At 46.3% G+C, this 22500-nt stretch overlaps 1 protein-coding gene across 3 annotated transcripts in view; it reads left to right on the plus strand.

The window, feature by feature from the left end:
* CDIP1 (cell death inducing p53 target 1) overlaps nucleotides 1–22500 on the plus strand; it is a 41298-nt gene that overhangs the window by 6027 nt on the left and 12771 nt on the right. For 2 of the 3 annotated variants that reach the window (XM_089655760.1, XM_089655761.1), the window contains exons 2-4: nucleotides 13206–13306; nucleotides 13533–13640; nucleotides 19508–19805. In XM_089655760.1, the coding sequence (XP_089511886.1) occupies nucleotides 13222–13306; nucleotides 13533–13640; nucleotides 19508–19805 (491 nt within the window). In that variant the 5' untranslated portion in view covers nucleotides 13206–13221. Of the gene's footprint in view, nucleotides 1–13164; nucleotides 13307–13532; nucleotides 13641–19507; nucleotides 19806–22500 lie in introns of those variants that run through there. The other variant, XM_089655759.1, reaches the window with a different exon arrangement.

Here is a 22500-nt window from a genome sequence, read left to right on the forward strand (position 1 = left end):
CATTGTTTCCTTCACGCAAAACCTGGAACTGACTGCGCTGGTGTACCGGGTCCATTTGATTACATGGAATACACTTTGCATGCATTTCTGATGATGTAAAATGGCTCTGGACAGCATTTGGATATGGAACAGTTAACAAACGCTTCTAAATGCGGTTAGCCACGTTTACACGCGTTTGGAACGCTGATAAAATCTACTCCTGAACGCAAGTTTGGTGCATTCAAAAAAACGACTGTAAACTCAGCTGTCTGTAAACAGTGATGTGTACATGGACACATAGGAAAACATTAGGGAGAGTTCAGGGGCTGCTGAAAAAAACGCAGAAAAGCTCCTGAACGTGCTTTTATCAGCTGCAGTGTACATGAGCTCTTATTTGTTCAAAACTCTTTATAAAGTGCACTTTAAAGGCACGGGTCCAACGCTATAAATGCTTCCTATTGTGAAAAAAGTTTGTAAACCGAGGCATTATTTTCAATGGATTTTCATTCGTAAACTGAAAACTACATTAACCAAGGCGTTGGTAAAACGAGGTACGCCTGTAAAGGAAACGCATGCAAATAATGGGCAGCACAGTGGCTAAGTGGTTAGCACCTACGCCTAACAGTGCTGGGCTCTCTGGTTCGAATCCCAACCACGGCACAACCTGTCTGGAGTTTGCAAATACTCCATATGCCTGCGTGGGTTTCCTCCCACACTCCAAAGACATGCTGAAAGGTAAAATGGCCCTAGTATGTGCATGTTAGTTAGGGACCTTAGATTGTAAGCTCCTGGACTGATGTGAGTGTAAATCATGTATGTATAGTGCTGAGTAAACTGATGGTGCTTTATAAGTACCTCTAATAATAAATAATGTCATTGGCTGGAAGTAAACCCAGATCCACAAGCCTGTAGTAGGGAGCACTTTTCTGCAGTGCTGTCATTATAATAGGTTCCTCCCTATTATTTGTGAGACTGTTTTATGGCCTTCTTGTAAAGGACTTTTCTGTCAATGATTTCCCAGCTAGGGGTGAGACTGGATCCATATGTAACTACAGTCACTCCAATAGCTGGGAGATGGTTATGTAGGCAGCCGTGCAGTGCCGAGTTCACCTGTCTATAGAGTGGCACTCCAGCAATGTCCCTGGCTCAGTTCCTGTCTGTGTTCTAGGTAGTCACCCGGGTGTATGTGTAGAAAAGCACCGAGTGATATTTATAACCTGCCCTGGTGGCTTTCATCCCCTTCCACTGTGACCACACTGCCCAGACGAGCTTTTGCTGGTCCCAACTTGAAGTTTGTTTGCTCAACACTGAAGTGTTTGAATGAAAGAAACAATCTGATGCAGTGTCCTTGATTTGGTTGTTTTAGAAACAAAGCCTGAAAGTGGTCATAGATGTGAGATGTTTATGATGGCTTCAGGCGGCATGTGACCTCCCACAAGAATGTGATTGGGCAGGATGCTCTAGGATATATGGTGCATACTTAACTCCATACCGGTTTTTCTCAAACCTTTTACCACGGGGGAACCCTTGAAATAGTTTTCAGATTTCAGGGAACTCCTGCTAAAAATAATTCAAGGACAGTGTGGAGAATGCCTCTTACATTGGTGGTCATTGTGGAGAGACTGTTCCTTACGTTGGTGGTCATTGTGGGAAGAGTGCCCCTTACGTTGGCGGTCATTGTGGGAAGAGTGCCCCTTACGTTGGCGGTCATTGTGGGAAGAGTGCCCCTTACGTTGGCGGTCATTGTGGGAAGAGTGCCCCTTACGTTGGCGGTCATTGTGGGAAGAGTGCCCCTTACGTTGGCGGTCATTGTGGGAAGAGTGCCCCTTACGTTGGCGGTCATTGTGGGAAGAGTGCCCCTTACGTTGGCGGTCATTGTGGGAAGAGTGCCCCTTACGTTGGCGGTCATTGTGGGAAGAGTGCCCCTTACGTCGGCGGTCATTGTGGGAAGAGTGCCCCTTACGTCGGCGGTCATTGTGGGAAGAGTGCCCCTTACGTCGGCGGTCATTGTGGGAAGAGTGCCCCTTACGTCGGCGGTCATTGTGGGAAGAGTGCCCCTTACGTCGGCGGTCATTGTGGGAAGAGTGCCCCTTACGTCGGCGGTCATTGTGGGAAGAGTGCCCCTTACGTCGGCGGTCATTGTGGGAAGAGTGCCCCTTACGTCGGCGGTCATTGTGGGAAGAGTGCCCCTTACGTCGGCGGTCATTGTGGGAAGAGTGCCCCTTACGTCGGCGGTCATTGTGGGAAGAGTGCCCCTTACGTCGGCGGTCATTGTGGGAAGAGTGCCCCTTACGTCGGCGGTCATTGTGGGAAGAGTGCCCCTTACGTCGGCGGTCATTGTGGGAAGAGTGCCCCTTACGTCGGCGGTCATTGTGGGAAGAGTGCCCCTTACGTCGGCGGTCATTGTGGGAAGAGTGCCCCTTACGTCGGCGGTCATTGTGGGAAGAGTGCCCCTTACGTCGGCGGTCATTGTGGGAAGAGTGCCCCTTACGTCGGCGGTCATTGTGGGAAGAGTGCCCCTTACGTCGGCGGTCATTGTGGGAAGAGTGCCCCTTACGTCGGCGGTCATTGTGGGAAGAGTGCCCCTTACGTCGGCGGTCATTGTGGGAAGAGTGCCCCTTACGTCGGCGGTCATTGTGGGAAGAGTGCCCCTTGCGTCGGCGGTCATTGTGGGAAGAGTGCCCCTTACGTGGGCGGTCATTGTGGGAAGAGTGCCCCTTGCGTCGGCGGTCATTGTGGGAAGAGTGCCCCTTGCGTCGGCGGTCATTGTGGGAAGAGTGCCCCTTGCGTCGGCGGTCATTGTGGGAAGAGTGCCCCTTGCGTCGGCGGTCATTGTGGGAAGAGTGCCCCTTGCGTCGGCGGTCATTGTGGGAAGAGTGCCCCTTGCGTCGGCGGTCATTGTGGGAAGAGTGCCCCTTGCGTCGGCGGTCATTGTGGGAAGCGTGCCCCTTGCGTCGGCGGTCATTGTGGGAAGCGTGCCCCTCGCGTCGGCGGTCATTGTGGGAAGAGTGCCCCTCGCGTCGGCGGTCATTGTGGGAAGAGTGCCCCTCGCGTCGGCGGTCATTGTGGGAAGAGTGCCCCTCGCGTCGGCGGTCATTGTGGGAAGAGTGCCCCTCGCGTCGGGGGTCAGCGGGAAGAGTGCCCCTTACTTCGGGGGTCGGGAAGAATCGGAACTTGTATTGTTGGTTAGTGGAAGGAATGGACCTTACATTGGTGGTCAGTGGGAAGTGACTTCATTCTAGACGGACTGTAGAAATGGAAAGAGATGCTGGAAGTGGAGTTGACAGAGAAGTGTGTACATAATAATTGGCAGGACTTTCAGGTTGTGGACTGTGATAATAATAAACACTGGGACTGGTAGTAGGAGGGGTACGGGATATATGGAGTGACACAACATCCTGTGTACCTTTGTTACACTTGGCCCAAATATTAGTCCCAAACAATGGCCTCTGTATATCCAGAGCCTTCCCTTATTAACACACATATTACTATTCTAGTCCCTCTAGTTACACTCTACATGTCCCATGTTGCTGTATTTGTAATTATAGTGGTGGAACCCTATTAGACTGATATGTAGAAACGTGAAGACAGCAGACTGTCCATATTGCTTTTTCCAACCAATCAAATTAGAGCTGCCATTTGGCAGCATGGTAGCTCAGTGGACAGACCTTGGAGCCTGTATGCAGTCACACAGGGGACACCATGTTAGGGATTGCAGTGCAGTGGCTGGTGAGCGGTGGGCCGAAGATCAACTCAATGATAATGTGCTGAACTTTCCTTTTCTAAATGAACTTTATTGAGATGTCGCACAGACGTCTGCTAACGTTCACTTGTGGTCTGTGTGATCCAATGCAGTGATGTGAACTGGCATTTTGCCACTGGGAGTGCACTGGAATAGCCAGCCAGCGCAGTCCCACCCCATGGGTTGGAAACCTAGCCTAAGGTGTTTGCAGGTTCTTCTGTCATCTGTGGAGGCTTCCTTTAGGCTACTTTCACACCGATCTGCCGCTAAAACATGTAGGCATTTTTGCCACGCTTTCTGAACGTTTTTAAAGGACACGACTTACCGTAAATGCTGCACCAAAAACTCTTCTCAGAGGCTTTTTGAGGTGTTTTTAATGCGTTTTCCATTGAGTTCAATGGGAAGAGGCGTTTTCGAAGCATTTTTTTTAAACTCCCCAAACATGCCCCAAAGATGCTGCAAGCAGGAGTTTTTACACCACACTGCAAGCGCAACGCCTCAGTGTGAACACATCCATAGATATACATTCGCATACATACGGAAGCATTGTTCTTGAGCTTTTCAGGTGCTTTTTTTTTTAGCAAAAACGCTTCAAATACTCCTCTGTGTGAAAGTAGCCTTAGGAGCCCCATTTCTTTCCACCGACCACAAATAAACTGTAAGGCCTCATGTGCACGGGACACTTCTGACCGATAGAAACTGACTGCTGGAAAACATAGGTTAAAAAACATCTGTTTAGCTGCGTTTGCATAACACGTTTATGTGCATTTGCGTTTAGAAGCTTTTTTTTCAAGATAAGCTCAGGAGAACCTCCCAAGTGCCCAGAATGCACTGAAAAGTGGTAAATTATTAACTATTTCAGACTGTTACAGATAAATACAGAGAGTAGAAGCAGAGACGGCAGTATGTGTTGAGATTGGCTTAGGTGTGAGTTGCCCATTAACATTTCTATTGTTTCCAAGGGTGGGAAAGGTGTCTGGTGGAGGGAGTCATTAAGGCCACCTGGCAGGGGGTCTTCCTGAGGAATTTGAGGTGTGAATGGTCATTAACATATCTTTTGTTTCCAAGGGTGGGAGAGGTCTGAGGTGTGAATTGGTTTCCAAGGGTGGGAGAGGTCTGAGGTGTAATTTGGTCATTACAATGTGTGACAAGCTTGTGACATCCTGTGTTCAGTGTTTTGTCCATCTGAGCACCTTGAAAACGCTTTGCATGCATTTTTCATGATGAAAAAAGGCTCTGGACAGCATTGGGAACTGGAAGAGTTAAAAAAAAAAAAAAAATTCAGACGCAAACACTTCTAAACTTGATTTGCGTTTGAAATGCTGATAAAATCGACTGTAAACTCAACTGCCTGTAAACAACTGTAAATGACGATGTGTACACGGACACATAGAAAAACATTAGGGAGAGTTCAGGGGCTGCTGAAAAAAACGCTGAACAGCTCCTGAACGTCAGTTTATCACCTGCAGTGTACATGAGCCCTGAAGCTAAAAAGAAAATTGCAGTGCCAGTTTTACATGGTTGTTGATGAGTAGAAGCACCTCCTGATGTCTCTCCTGGAATGAGAAAAAACAAGCACTGTGCTTTACCGAGGATTCTTCAGAATGTATTACAAATAGTTGGGAATTCAGCTTATTTGCTGACAGATTCTCCGGAATGTGAAACAAATAATTGGGATTTCCGCTGTGAGGAAGCAGAAACATTATTATTGGATTTTGAGGGGGGGAGGGGCGGCGGATCCAGGTCAGGGATGGTATGAGTTAGTCATTGCTTTTACCTCTGTGATAGGGGCATTAATTGTAGTGGCTAAATGGTTAGCACTTCCGCCTGGCAGTACTCGGGTCATTGGTTCGAATCTCAACCATTGCACCACCTGCCTGGAGTTTGCATGTTCTCCCTGTGCTTGCATGGGTTTCCTCTGGGTACTCCGGTTTCCTCCAACACTCCAAAGACATGCTGGTAGGTTCATTGGTTCCTGTCTAAATTGTCCCTAGTATGTGTATATATGAATGTAAGTTATGGTCCTTAGATTGTATTCCCCTTGAGGGTTAGGGACTGATGTGAATGTACAATATATATGTAAAGTAATGTGTACATTGATGGTGCTATATACTGCTAAGTACCTGTAATAATAATAATACCTATAATAAATTGTAACCTTCTCTAGGAGACTAATTTAAATGTATGCAGACTAACACCTGAGATCACTGCGTCACTACATCAGGCCTTACAACAGGGCTTGAAATTTCCACTCGCCTGCTCGCCAATGGCAAGTGGAAATTATGGTGGGGGCAAGTGTGTCCCCCAGGGCTATCTTGCTGAGCAGGCTTGGAGCTCAGGCCGGTTCTGTCATTGGCACTGGGAGCCGTCAGACTGCTCAATAGCTGAGTGCAGTGAATGCAAAGCAAGGAGTGTGTGCTGTGCTCTCTGCTCCCCCTAGAGTGCAGTACCCTGATCTGTGAGTGAACAACGAAGTACTGCAACATTTTATGGTGTGTGTGTGTGTACATGTGTGTTTGTGTGTGTCTGTGTATGCATGTACAATTGTACATGTGTATATACATGTGTATCTGTACATGTGTGTGTGTGTGTGTGTGCGTGTACATGTGTCTGTGTATGTATGTACATGTGTCTGTGCGTGTGTATTTCTGTGTGTATGCGTGTCTGTACGTGCCTGTGTGTGTATGTACATGTGTCTCTGCGCGTGTGTGTGTGTGTGTGTGTGTGTGTGTGTGTGTGTGTGTACAGGTGTCTCTGTTTGTGTTTGTTGGTGGCGAGTAACTCTAGGGCCTGGCCAGTAGCTCAGGACTCAAAATTTTAAGCCCTACAAGCAATAAGAAGAGGGGCCCTTCGCATTAACATCTGTTGGTTTCCTGTAATAGGATGACTACTCTCTATTCTTTAGTGAAATTGCACAGCTGTTGTCACCATGTGGACAGGATAGTCTGATATGAATCGCATTAAAGTAGGATTCCAGCCTAAACCTAACTGGCCTTAAAAATGTCCCCTCCCTCTTCCTGTAAAAAAAAAAAAAAAAGATGTACATCCACTTGCTAACCGCAGTACGTGTGTGTGTGTGTGTGTGTGTGTGTATATATATATATATATATATATATATATATTTATGAATTTAATGCATTCTGTGGGACTTTTCGAATTGCAAAAAACTTGTAAACCGAAACACGGTTTCCCATAGGAATGCATTGAAAAACAATCCGTTCCGGAGGTCAGAAAAAAAAGTAAAAAAAAAAAAGTGTTTTATCTGTTCAAAATTCTTTATAAAGTGCACTTTAAAGGCATAAATACTGTAACAAAATCTTTCATATTTTACTAAGGAATTGGGTTATATATTTTTTTTTTATTCATTAAAGTGTACTCTTTCCAAAAAATTGTGTTTGAAAAACCGCTGCGCAAATACCGTGACATAAAAAATTGCAACAATCAACATTTTATTCTCTAGAGTCTCTGGTAAAAAAATATATTTTGGGGGTTCTAAGTAATTTTCTATCAAAAAATATTTATTGAAGAAAAGGCTTGTATTTTAAGTGGGTATACTTGCCTATTTTCATCCCACTCTGGTCTGGCTGTGTGATCCCCTGTGTCAGCCAGCAGTAGCTGCAGGGGAGAGGAGACAGAGCTTGGCAAAGACTGGGAATTCCAGGATCAGTGACATCACCCATAGGCTCCAATGTCCCCGTTGTTAGCACTTCCTCCTCTCCCCTGCAGTCACCACTGGCTGACACAAGCCAGATCATGTGACCAGACTGGAGTGGGCTCAAAACAGGTAAGTACATACATCCTTTTTACACAGATTTGTCACCATAGTTGTTAGAAGAGGGGAGGGGGCGGCTTAAGATTGGTTAGGTCATCTTATTCCCGAGTACCCGTAGTGAGCACCCCAGGTTGGATGGGAGAGTGAGAGCATCCTGACTGTACCCGGGAAGAAGATCATTAACCCCTTCACGCCGGCCGCACACAAATGTGCGGCCTCCTGGCGCCTGGGCCTAGACCAGCAATGGGCAAACTACGGCCCGGCGGACCTTTTAATCCGGCCCGCGGAGCGTGATACATTGGCTGTCAGGATGTGTGTAGGCGGGGCAGCGTGACGAACGTGCGGGGAGCTAGGCTCCTCTCACAGTCCGCCCTGAAGACCGGAACGGCGAGAGGAACGCGTGGAGCAAAGGTAAGTGAATTGACACGGGGGACTTGGCTTACTACTTGGGGGGGAATAGTACTGTGGGGGATGAATTACTATATGAGGGATGAATTTATATGAGGGATGAATTTATATGAGGGATGAATTTATATGGGGGATGAATTACTATATGGGGGATGAATTACTATATGGGGGATGAATTACTATATGGGGGATGAATTACTATAGGGGGGATGAATTACTATAGGGGGGATGAATTACTATAGGGGGGATGAATTACTATAGGGGGGATGAATTACTATATGGGGGATGAATTACTATATGGGGGATGAATTACTATATGGGGGATGAATTACTATATGGGGGATGAATTACTATAGGGGGGATGAATTACTATATGGGGGATGAATTACTATAGGGGGGATGAATTACTATATGGGGGATGAATTACTATATGGGGGATGAATTACTATATGGGGGATGAATTACTATGGGGGATGAATTACTATAGGGGGGATGAATTACTATAGGGGGGATGAATTACTATAGGGGGGATGAATTACTATGGGGGATGAATTACTATATGGGGGATGAATTACTATGAGGGATTAATTACTATGCTTACTATGGGGGAATATTACTACAGTTGTGTCCAAAATTATTCAACCCCCAATGCTGTAAAGGGGTTTAGGGACTATAGTGTACATTTGGAATTGTATTCAGAATCAAATCCTACAAGGACGTTGTAACTACCCAAATGCAACTAAAATGACATCAATTGTTTATGTAATACAGTAGTAAATGGTTCTTATGTGGTTTCTTCATTGCCACAATTATTCAACCCCTTAAAGACTACCACTCTGAAGAACAGAGGTTCATACAGGTGCTTTCCATCAGGTATTGAAAACACCTGTGGATGTCACCGAGCAGCAATCAAGCATAATAAGCACCAATTAGGCAGCTTTAAAATGACTGTGATACTCAGCTCCTTCTAGACATTTACTGGTGTGGTTACAAACATGGTGAAGGCAAGAGAATGGTCCAGGAAGACAAGAGAAGAGGTGATTTCTCTTCACAGGAAGGGCAATGGCTATAAGAAGATTGCAAAGATGTTAAACATACCAAGAGACACCTTAGGAAGCATCATTCGCAAATTCAAGGCAAAGGGCACTGTTGAAACGCTACCTGGTCGTGGCAGAAAGAAGATGCTGACTTCGACTGCTGTGCGCTACCTGAAGCGTAGAGTGGAGAGAAGTCCCCGTGTGACTGCTGAGGAACTGAGAAAAGATTTGTCAGATGTGGGTACAGAAGTTTCAGCCCAGACAATAAGACGCACACTGCGTAATGAAGGCCTCCGTGCCAGAACTCCCAGGCGTACCCCCTTGCTGTCTCCAAAGAATAAGAAGAGTCGACTGCAGTATGCCAAAAGCCATGTGGACAAACCACAAAAGTTGTGGGATAGTGTTCTGTGGACTGATGAAACAAAATTAGAACTGTTTGGGCCCATGGATCAACGCTATGTTTGGAGGAGGAAGAACAAGGCCTATGATGAAAAGAACACCTTGCCTACTGTGAAGCATGGTGGAGGGTCAATCATGCTTTGGGGCTGTTTTGCTTCTGCAGGTACAGGGAAGCTTCAGCGTGTGCAAGGTACCATGAATTCTCTTCAGTACCAGGAGATATTGGATGGAAACGTGATGCAGTCCGTCACACACCTGAGGCTTGGGAGACGTTGGACCTTTCAACAGGACAATGATCCCAAGCATACCTCCAAGTCCACTAGAGCATGGTTGCAGAGGAAAGGCTGGAACATTTTGGAGTGGCCATCGCAGTCACCAGACTTAAATCCGATTGAGAACCTCTGGTGGGACTTAAAGAAAGCAGTTGCAGTGCGCAAGCCTAAGAATGTGACTGAACTGGAGGCCTTTGCCCATGAAGAATGGGCGAAGATACCCGTAGATCGCTGCAAGACACTTGTGTCAAGCTATGCTTCACGTTTAAAAGCTGTTATAACTGTAAAAGGATGCTGTACTAAGTACTAAGATTGAATGTCACTTGGGGGTTGAATAAAACTGATAATGCTGTGAGCACAGAAAAGACATTTGTGGTTATTTCATTATAACTGTTATGTTATATTTGTCTGACCTACAAGTGCCTCTTTAATGTAAATGTAAGCAAGATGACTGAATGATCAAAAGCAATGTCAAACTGGCCAAAACACTCAATTTCAGTGGGGGTTGAATAATTTTGGACACAACTGTATACTTACTATGGATGACACATACACATCATTCATCTACTCTTGGTCCGGCCCCCCGGGTCCAATATATGAACCCATTGCGGCCCTCAAGTCAAAAAGTTTGCCCACCCCTGGCCTAGACGGTGAGCGGCCGCACATTTGGAAAGAAAAAAGCATATGTGCTGAGAGTGCGCGCCCTGCGCACTCCCACTACACGTGTCCGTTACTCATGGAAAGGTCCCGGTCTGCTCTTTTGATCGGGACCTTTCCCGATCATGTGACCGCCATGACGACGCGTCACAGCGGTCACATGATCCCGAAGCCCTGCCTCCCGGCTTCTGAAACTCTTACAGGGCCGGAAGGCGCCGGCGGGAAGGGCTTAAGTTTTTAACCTGGAATTCTACTTCTAAAAGCTGAGTTTAGCTAAATAGAAAAAATGCTTCTAACTTAAGTTGCATCACTTGATGGATGTCCTATGCCGTGCAGGCAGTTAGATCCTGGGGAAATCTTCACTGCAGGGATGCCCCGTCCTCTTCATTGATCTGAACTTTTGGCACTGCAGTTGTTAACTGCTTTGAGTCTTCAGGCAGAACAGTAATAAAAAGTGATACAATCCCTGCCTTCCTCCTCCATTGAGAAATGTTCTTTCATTGATTATACTGCTTGCACATGATTTGTAAATGGTAGGGAGAATCCTGTGACTGATCTAACTCTCTCCCATTCACAGATTGTGTTGCAGGTAGTGTAATCAATGAGAGAACTTTTCTCAATGGGGGAGGAGGAAGGAGGGAGTGGGTCCCCGTTGGACCATTTTTACTGCTGTCTTAAAGCGGAGTTCCACTCACCCTGTCAAAAAATAAAAGTCAACAGCTACAAAAACTGTAGCTGCTGACTTTTAAAAAACAGCCACTTACCTGTCCCTCAGTCCCACGGTGTGTCCCCTGCAGTCTGTTTCACCAGCCGTCCTGTATTCCAGGAGGCCAACATCTTCAGTGTGGACACCCGGCTGTGACAGCTTGCGGCTTCACAGCCGGGTACCCACTGCACATGGGTGAGAAGTGCTGCACTTCATGAATGGTCCTGTAGTTTTCTGGGACCTGTCACATGTCCCAAAAGACTACAGGGAGGGAGGACACCTTCCGATCCCCTAGGCATTCGGACCGGAAGTGGGAGCGGGTACCCACTCCCCCCCCCCCCCCCCCCTCCACTCCCCAAAGGTGCCAATCCTTAATGGGGAGCGCAGGAGCAGTTCTTAAAGCAGAACTTCCCCTTTTGGGTTGAGCTCCGCTTTAAGACCTGGCTGTTAACCACTGCAGTGCTGGAAGTTCAGAACCATGAAGAGGACAGGGCATCTCTGTAGTGAAGATTTTTGTGGAATCCAGCTGCCTGCAAAATATGGGACATCCTTCATTACAGGTAAGTGTTATGACTTTTTTTAAGGCAAACTTTAGTTCTAAATAGATTTTAAATAAGAAGCAAATATTGTAAAGCCTGAAAATAAGTCTTTAGCAAGATCCTATCAGGGCTGTGTTTCCATGCCTACGGTGTAAATGTGCGCTGTTTGCTGTGATAGCTATGGGCTGGCATACCAACAATGTGTAATCAAAGCGCTGAGCAAACTGTTGGCGCTATATAAATCCTGGATTATAATAATAAGTTGTGCCTGGAAAAAAATAACCGCTCTACTGTCAGAATTAACAGCTAATACAACTATGTAATGGGGAAGTCAATAAAAAACAAGAACTGCTGTGGCAATGCTACTGACAGACTGCATCATATGTGTTGGGGGGGGTTTGTCTCTGTTCTGTGTCCCTTCCTTGCAGTGCAATGGACAGGAACAATCAGAGGGGCTGACGTAAAAGCAGAATAAATAGAAGGAGCTGTAGGGATCGGTCTATGTTCTGTCTCCCTTCCTTTGAATGGGTCGGGCAGGGACAATCAGAGGGGCTGACGGAAGGATAGAAGAGGCTGTAGGGACCAGTCAGTGTTCCATTTCCCTTCATTTGAATAGGTTGGGCAGGGCCAATCAGAGGGGCTGACGTAAGGATAGAAGGAGCTGTAGGGATCGGTCTATGTTCTGTCTCCCTTCCTTTGAATGGGTTGGGCAGGGACAATCAGAGGGGCTGACGTAAGGATAGAAGGAGCTGTAGGGATCGGTCTATGTTCTGTCTCCCTTCCTTTGAATGGGTTGGGCAGGGACAATCAGAGGGGCTGACGTAAGGATAGAAGGAGCTGTAGGGATCGGTCTATGTTCTGTCTCCCTTCCTTTGAATGGGTTGGGCAGGGACAATCAGAGGGGCTGACGTAAGGATAGAAGGAGCTGTAGGGATCGGTCTATGTTCTGTCTCCCTTCCTTTGAATGGGTTGGGCAGGGACAATCAGAGGGGCTGACGTAAGGATAGAAGGAGCTGTAGGGATCGGTCAATATTCCGTTTCCCTTCATTTGAATAGGTTTGGCAGGGACAATCAGAGGGGCTGACGTAAAGCCAGGGAGGAGAATAGGAGATGTAGGATCCGGTGTGTGTACATGCTCATTGACAGATCCGGTGGGTGTACATGAACATTGACAGATCCGGTGTGTGTACATGCACATTGACAGATCCGGTGTGTGTACATGCACATTGACAGATCCGGTGTGTGTACATGCACATTGACAGATCCGGTGTGTGTACATGCACATTGACAGATCCGGTGTGTGTACATGCACATTGACAGATCCGGTGTGTATACATGCACATTGACAGAAGTGTCCAACTTGCCTATGCAGTGAAGAGAGGGAAGCTACTAAGCACCAACAACACGGAGGCATTCTCACTCTGAATGGCGTTGTCGGCCTGACACTGAAACTAACTTGCTAAAAGCAACCGGAGTTTCCAAAGTGCTAGCAAATGACTGCTGACAATAGCACGATGTTTGTTTATTATTGTTCTAGACTTTGAGAAGAGTGATTTTCATTTTTGGCTGCAGTTCCTTTCAACTCAACATTGATGAAAGAGGATCCTTGTATTACTTTGATTAGTATGTGCTTCATCCACCTAGAGACAAGTGATGAGTGATATTGATTGTCTTGTGTTCTTCTCCATCTTCAGATATATCCATAGCACCATGAACAGTGACCCGCCCCCTCCCTACCCCGGGGGTCCCACAGCCCCACTATTAGAGGACAAGCATGGCTCTCCCAGCATGGAAGGTAATCGGTTTTTGTTGGTCGCTGTGTGCCTACTTCCACCATTTACAACAGGCATCGTCTCTTAGATTGTAAGCTCCCAGGATCAGGGCCCTCCTAACCCTCTTGTATTGAACTGTGTTGTTGCTGTATTGTCTCCTGTTATATTGTAAAGCACTGAGCAAACTGGCACCATAAATCCTGTATAATAATAATCATCACGTACTAATCTGGTTTTCTTTAATTATAGATAACAGACAAGCTCCAGGGGCCTATCCGCCCAGCATGCCCTTTGCCCCCCCAGAATCTGGACCTCCTCCATATGAGGCTAACCCAGGATACATTCCCCCAAACCCAGGTAAGTCTTCTTCAAAATATTAAACACATTCACTTACTGTACATCCTAGTCAGTCTCATTGTCACCTTACACAGTTACATAGTTAGTCTGACTGAAAAAAGACAAAAGTCCATCCAGTTCAACAATAGAAAAAAAAAGTTATAATCCTATAGTCACAGTTGATCCAGAGGAAGGCAAAAAAAACGCAGCAACACATGATCCAATTTGCTCCTGCTGGAAAAATAAATTCCTTCCTGATCCCCCGAGAGGTAATCGGATATTCCCTGGATCAACTTTACCTATAAATGTTATATTCTGTGTATGCAAGAAAGAAGCCAGGACTTTTTTGAAGCAATCCACTGAGCTGGCCACAACCAACTCTTGAGGGAGTCTATTCCACATTTTCACAGCTCTTACTGTGAAGAAACCTTTCCGTGTTTGGAGGTTAAATTTCTTTTCCTCCAGACGTAAAGAGCGCCCCCTTGTCCTCTGTGATGACCTCAGGGTGACCAACTCTACACCGAGTTCACTATATGAACCACTGATGTGTTTATACATGGAGATCATACCCCCCTTATGTATTATACATGGAGATCATATCCCCCCTTATGTATTATACATGGAGATCATATCCCCCCTTATGTATTATACATGGAGATCATATCCCCCCTTATGTATTATACATGGAGATCATATCCCCCCTTATGTATTATACATGGAGATCATATCCCCCCTTATGTATTATACATGGAGATCATATTCCCCCTTATGTATTATACATGGAGATCATATCCCCCCTTATGTATTATACATGGAGATCATATCCCCCTTATGTATTATACATGGAGATCATATCCCCCTTATGTATTATACATGGAGATCATATCCCCCCTTATGTATTATACATGGAGATCATATCCCCCCTTATGTATTATACATGGAGATCATATCCCCCCTTATGTATTATACATGGAGATCATATCCCCCCCTTATGTAATATACATGGAGATCATATCCCCCCCTTATGTAATATACATGGAGATCATATCCCCCTTATGTATTATACATGGTGATCACATCCCCCCTTATGTATTATACATGGAGATCACATCCCCCCTTATGTATTATACATGGAGATCATATCCCCCCTTATGTATTATCCATGGAGATCATATCCCCCCTTATGTAATATACATGGAGATCATATCCCCCCTTATGTATTATACATGGAGATCATATCCCCCCCTTATGTATTATACACGGAGATCATATCCCCCCCTTATGTATTATACACGGAGATCATATCCCCCTTATGTATTATACACAGAGATCATATCCCCCCTTATGTATTATACATGGAGATCATATCCCCCCTTATGTATTTATACATGGTGATCATATCCCCCCTTATGTATTATACATGGAGATCATATCCCCCCTTATGTATTATACATGGAGATCATATCCCCCCTTATGTATTATACATGGAGATCATATCCCCCCTTATGTATTATACATGGAGATCATATCCCCCTTATGTATTATACATGGAGATCATATCCCCCTTATGTATTATACATGGAGATCATATCCCCCCTTATGTATTATACATGGAGATCATATCCCCCCTTATGTATTATACATGGTGATCATATCCCCCACTTATGTATTATACATGGTGATCATATCCCCCACTTATGTATTATACATGGTGATCATATCCCCCACTTATGTATTATACATGGTGATCATATCCCCCACTTATGTATTATACATGGTGATCATATCCCCCCTTAATCTTAGTCACCTGTGCTAAAAAAAAAAAAAAAAAAAAAAAAGTCCTCTCTGTTTTGCCCCCAGTCACTTCTCGCACCGCTGAATGGAAAGAACATTGTTGATACAGCATTTATATGGCATATGGTCAATATGTACAGCCATTAGGGTGTTGTTAACAGTTTCCTCCACAGTTACTGACCAGCACAAAGAAGGTACTCTGTAGGATTTTGGTTGTCATTCTGCTTGGTAATGATTTAACAGGTGTCTTCATGCAGTGGGGTACTTCCTCATTAACACAGCCCACTGCTCACCAGTGTCATGCCAAGTGGAATTTGCAGTAAAATGCAAGTCCACTTCAAATCTTGCTCCAAAATACATGGCAACATGACCATTTACAAAAAAAAAAAAAAAAACTATAGGAAAATGATTAGTAAATATACTTAGTTATGCTCAAAAATTTGCATCCCCTTGGAGAATTGGAAGTATTATGTACCATTTTTAAAGAAAACCCGAGTGAGCAGGCAAAACACTTTTATTTAATTCCTTAAACAAATGAAATGACCCTGTTCAAATGTCTGCATCCCTTTTAGTTCTTGATACGGTGTATTGCCCCCTATGTCAAGAGATTGCACCACAGACTGGGGCTACACTAGAAATTAAGCTGATTGGACCCCTATATGGAGAGACTGCATCATAGACTGGGGCCACACTACTGGAAATGAAACTAACGGGAGCCCTGAATGGAGAGATTGCACCACAGACTGGGGCCACACTGGAGATTAAGCTGATTGGAGCCCTATATAGAAGATATTGCAACACAGACTGGGGCCACACTGGAATTGAAGATGATTGGAGCCCTATATGGAGAAACTGCATCATAGACTGGGGCCACACTGGAAATTAAGCTGATTGGAGCCCTATATAGAGTGATTGCATCACAGACTGGGGCCACACTGGAAATGAAACTAACTGGACCCTGAATGGAGAGATTGCACCCCAGACTGGGGCCACACTGGAGATTAAGCTGATTGGAGCCCTGTATAGAGAGATTGCACCACAGAATGGGGCCACACTGGAAATGAAGCTGATTGGAGCCCTATATAGAGTGATTGCATCACAGACTGGGGCCACACTGGAAATTAAACTAACTGAAGCCCTGAATGGAGAGATTGCACCCCAGAATGGGGCCACACTGGAAATGAAGCTGATTGGAGCCCTATATAGAGTGATTACATCACAGACTGGGGCCACACTGGAAATGAAACTAACTGGAGCCCTGAATGGAGAGATTGCACCACAGACTGGGGCCACACTGGAAAGACTGAGCTGCTGATATACCATACCTACATCTGCAGTGTACAGAACCTGTTCAGCCAGCTGTGATCTCATTGCATTGGACAGTAATGGTCATTAAATATCACCGCTGTGGCTTTCCACATTTAATGCTCGCCGATCTCAACAAAGATGAAAAACAAATGTAATGTACCACATCCTCTGTTCAGAGAGAGCTCAGTTAATGGGAAACAAGGCGGATAATGTACTTTGTATAATCTGAATGACATGACGGTTAATGAGAAGCATCCGAATCCATTAAATCAGCAGATACAAATATTGCGGAGTCATTTAGGGTGATCCCTTCCGCCACAGAATTCATTTCACTACAGAAATCCTTCTTCCTCCAAACTCAAGTCTGAGAAATAAACCTCTCTGCTGTTTCTCCTCTGTCTTCTATGTATACATTACTGATTGTTGCTATTGACACACAGGACTGCGGACTGAGATGAAGGAAATCTGGTTAAGAAGGCTGTCATTACTGGCCACTGAAAAATGCTGGCTGCCATGGTTATCCAGTGGCTTCAAAGGAAATCCAAACCCAAAAACAAGAATGTAATTTATTGCAGCTTACCAGTTCTTAGACAAGATTGCTGCATTAGTTTTATTTTTTCAGGCTTTTTCATTTACTTTCACACGGTGATGCTGCTGGTAACATACTTCCTGTCCCGTGGGGCAAGGCTCAGCTACCATACTGTACCGGGATCGCAAGGAAACAAGACAGCAGTACAAGTAGTGTATTTCAATCTGCTAGTCTAACACTCCCCTCCCCCCAGAGGGACAATGTTGCTGTCCAAATCTGCCCCCTGTGCTCCTTCATGCAGAGTGGAGGCACTCTATTATAGAAGGTGTGTTACTAGCAAGATCACCAGGTGAAAACAGAGGGAAAAGGCCTAAAACAAAAAAAGAAAACTAATGCAGCCACCATATATATAATGATTGGTTGGTTGCAGTATATTACATTTTTGGTTTGGGGTTTAAATTACTAAACCCAGGACCCTACATTCACTATATCCGCTCTCCCCGGACCCTGCATTCACTATATCCGCTCTCCCCGGACCCCGCATTCACTATATCCGCTCTCCCCGGACCCCGCATTCACTATATCTGGTCTCCCCGGACCCCGCATTCACTATATCCGCTCTCCCCGGACCCCGCATTCACTATATCCGCTCTCCCCGGACCCCGCATTCACTATATCCGCTCTCCCCGGACCCCGCATTCACTATATCCGCTCTCCCCGGACCCCGCATTCACTATATCCGCTCTCCCCGGACCCTGCATTCACTATATCCGCTCTCCCCGGACCCTGCATTCACTATATCCGCTCTCCCCGGACCCTGCATTCACTATATCCGCTCTCCCCGGACCCTGCATTCACTATATCCGCTCTCCCCGGACCCTGCATTCACTATATCCGCTCTCCCCGGACCCTGCATTCACTATATCCGCTCTCCCCGGACCCTGCATTCACTATATCCGCTCTCCCCGGACCCTGCATTCACTATATCCGCTCTCCCCGGACCCTGCATTCACTATATCCGCTCTCCCCGGACCCTGCATTCACTATATCCGCTCTCCCCGGACCCTGCATTCACTATATCCGCTCTCCCCGGACCCTGCATTCACTATATCCGCTCTCCCCGGACCCTGCATTCACTATATCCGCTCTCCCCGGACCCTGCATTCACTATATCCGCTCTCCCCGGACCCTGCATTCACTATATCCGCTCTCCCCGGACCCTGCATTCACTATATCCGCTCTCCCCGGACCCTGCATTCACTATATCCGCTCTCCCCGGACCCTGCATTCACTATATCCGCTCTCCCCGGACCCTGCATTCACTATATCCGCTCTCCCCGGACCCTGCATTCACTATATCCGCTCTCCCCGGACCCTGCATTCACTATATCCGCTCTCCCCGGACCCTGCATTCACTATATCCGCTCTCCCCGGACCCTGCATTCACTATATCCGCTCTCCCCGGACCCTGCATTCACTATATCCGCTCTCCCCGGACCCTGCATTCACTATAACCGCTCTCCCCGGACCCTGCATTCACTATATCCGCTCTCCCCGGACCCTGCATTTACTATATCCGCTCTCCCCGGACCCTGCATTCACTATATTTGGTCTCCCCGGACCCTGCATTCACTATATCCGCTCTCCCCGGACCCTGCATTCACTATATCCGCTCTCCCCGGACCCTGCATTCACTATATCCGCTCTCCCCGGACCCTGCATTCACTATATTTGGTCTCCCACAGTACACACAACATGGAAATTCAATTATTTTAGTAAACATAAACTCTATAAATATAAACTGGTAAGCTTTTATCAGTGTCCCGCTGAGCACTGGTTAAGGCTTGTAGGAAGAGTTTTCATTCTGCTCTGACTGTCCTATGAGGCTGCATAACCCGACCTTCTGTCTGGACAGTGCTAATTGGCCCTATGCTGATCACATGCACTCTCCCAAAGAAAAAAAAAAATCTCTAGCCATACACACTGAGCATGTGCAGAGGGACTCCTAGAGCTCTATACTATCAACAGATGGATTGGGGACAGTAGAAGGGGAGGATCAGAGAAGACAGGATCAAACAGCCTTTTTACACAGTGCAGAGGATTAACCCCTTAGGTCCCACAGTGAGTATAACAAGCATGCTTTCCTGCATATACAGACTGATTGTACTGTTGTGGGTTTAGTAAACCGTTAATACCGCTTTATCCCCTCACTTTGTGCTTTGATCAATATTGTTTGATCCTTGTGTCTCTTCCCAAGGTTATTACCCTCCTCCTGGACCCTATGGACCTATGGGCTACTACCCACCTACGGCTGGACAGTATCCACCCCAATTCCCGTCCCCTGGTGCACACGCCACCACCACTGTCATTATGCCACCTGGAGCCAGTGCTGCTTCTGCCACCACCACCTCGGTGACCGTACTGCAAGGCGAGATGTTCCAGAGTTCTCCAGTACAGACAGTGTGCCCGCACTGCCAGCAGCCAATCACCACTAACATCACCCACGAGATCGGCCTCATGAATCTCCTGCTGTGCTGCTTCTGCTGCTTTGTGGGGTAAGTGAGACGGCGGCATCTCTTGACCGGGATGGTGCAAAGATATGATTAAGTCCATGCTGACCTGTCCCGTAGTTGGAGATATCTGCATGCAGATCTGTCTGCTGGTCATCACAGGTCCCTCACACTTCTCCCTAGCTGCAAGTTATACAGTTGTGCTCAAAAGTTTGCATACCCTGGCAGAAATTGTGACATTTTGGCATTGATATTGAAAATATGACTGATCATGCCAAAAAATGCTCTTTTATTGAAGATGGTGATCATATGAAGCCATTTATTATCAAATAGTTGTTTGGTTCCTTTTTAACCACTTGCCTACCAGGCACTTATACCCCCTTCCTTACCAGGCCAATTTTCAGCTTTCAGCGCTGCCGCACTTTGATTGACAATTGCGCGGTCATGCAACATTGTACCCATATGAAATTTTGATCATTTTTTTCTCACAAATAGAGCTTTCTTTTGGTGGTATTTAATCGCCACTGGGCGCTTTACTTTTTGCGCTATAAATTAAAAAAAGTGCAAAAAATTTGAAAAAAAAAAAAAAGTTTATTTGTTTCTTTTATAAAATTTTTCAAACAGGTATTTTTTCTCCTTCACTGATTTGCGTTGATGAGGCGGCACTGATGGGCACTGATAGGCGGCACTGATGGGCACTGATAGGCAGCACTAAAGGGCACTGATAGGCAGTACTAATGAGGTGGCACGGATAGGCGGCACTGATAGACAGCACTAATTAGGGGTCACGGATAGGCGGCACTGATATGCAGCACAGATAGGCGGCACTGATAGGTGACACTGATGATGGGTACTGATAGACGGCACTGACTGGCATCACTTCTGGGCACTGACTGGCGGCACTGACTGGCACAACCCCTGGGCACTGACTGGTGGCACTGACTGGCAGCACTGGTGGGTGGCACTGGTGGGTGGCACTGGTGGACAGCACTGGTGGGTGGCGCTGGTGGGCACAGGTGGGTGGGCACATGTGGGTGGCACTGCTGGGCACAGGTAAGTGGCACTGCTGGGCACAGGTAAGTGGCACTGCAGGGCACAGGTGGGGGCACTGCTGGGCACAGGTGGGGGCACCGCTGGGAATGGGTGGGCGGGGCTAGTGGGCGCACAGCTGATCGGAACTTGCGGGGGTCACTGCTGGGCACCGATCATCAGGGCACTGATCATCAGTGCCCTGATGATCGGTGCCGATCCCCGCTCTGACAACTGCCGGTTCTCGGCAGTACTTTCCTCACGATCTGACAGCGTGAGGAAAGTGCAGCCGAGAACCGGCACTTGCATTTTCCTGTGATCAGCGTGTCATTGGACACCGCTGATCACGTGGTAAAAGGCCGGTGGGATCGGCCTTTCACCACATCTCGTGATCAGCTGTGTCCGTAGGACACAGCGATCACGGAGATCGCCGGGTGCGCGCCCCCTGGGGCGCGCAGGAGAGCGCGTTCTGGGAGGACGTCATATGACGTTCACTCAGAACTGGCCGGCCGCGGTGAAGCCGTCATTCGGCTATGCGCGGTCGGCAAGTGGTTAAATCATAATAACAGAAATCCCCCAAATGGCCCGGATCAAAAGTTTCCCTCCCCTGGAATGTTTGGCCTTGGTACAGACACACATGGTGTGGTAGATTGCCAATTAGAGGTTAATGTCCCACATCTGCGGCTTTTCAACCACTTCTCGACCGGCCGTTGCATATAAACGGCCGGACGGTGGCACTGCAGGGTCGGGTGGCCGTTTATAAATGGCCTCCCCGCACCCTGCTTGTGCGCGCTCTCTGGGAGCGCGCAGCACCGCGATCCGGTGCCCGCTGTGTCCTCCGGACACAGTGAAACACCGATCGTCGGACGGGACCTCTGTACGAGGTCCCGATCATGTGATCACTGATTGGCCAATCAGTGATCACATGCAGAGTAGGAAGCAAGATGTCACTTGTGACATCATTGCTTACTACGTGTGAAATCTGTGAATGATCACAGAGGTCACATGGTACAAGTCTATTCACAACAGGCTTGTACCATGTGACAAGCTGTGACCAATCACAGCTCACTCAGTACTTCTCAATGACTGCAAGAATGCACACAGAGAGAAAGAGAAATGATTGCTTTTACATCCTATATGGGTGTAAAAGCAATCAGTGTAAAAAAAAAAAAAAAAATCTTCATTTCCCCCCACAAGTAGTACAGTGTCACCATGGTGACACTGTACTGCTAGGGTGACAGCATGTAAAAAAAAAATAATATAAAAAAATAGAATAAAAATGTAAAAAAAAATGTTTAAAAATTATAATTTTTGGTTATAAACTAATTTGGATTTTTTTTTCACTAAAAAGATAACAGAATAAATTTTGGCAAAGATTTATGATGAAATATTATTAATTTGCAAAATTTTATAAAAAAACACTTTTTTCAAAATTTTTGGACTTTTTCATTTACATAGCAAAAAAAATAAAAATCCCAGTGGTGAATAAATACCACCAAAATAAAGCTTTATCTGTCTCAAAAAAATGGTAAAAAATTCATTTGGGTACAGTGTTGCATGACCGCGCAATTGTCATTCAAAGTGTGATAGCACTGAAAGCTGAAAATTGCCCTGGTCAGGAAGGGGGTAAAAGTGTCCGGACTGGAAGGGGTTAAATTGCAATTAGTGTCAGTGTATAAATAGTCAATGAGTTTGTTAGCTCTTACATGGA

Source organism: Staurois parvus, unplaced genomic scaffold (genome assembly GCF_062004578.1).
Source record: "Staurois parvus isolate SC_StPar_1 unplaced genomic scaffold, SC_StPar_1.0 ptg000867l, whole genome shotgun sequence".
In the NCBI taxonomy this organism is placed as follows: domain Eukaryota; kingdom Metazoa; phylum Chordata; class Amphibia; order Anura; family Ranidae; genus Staurois; species Staurois parvus.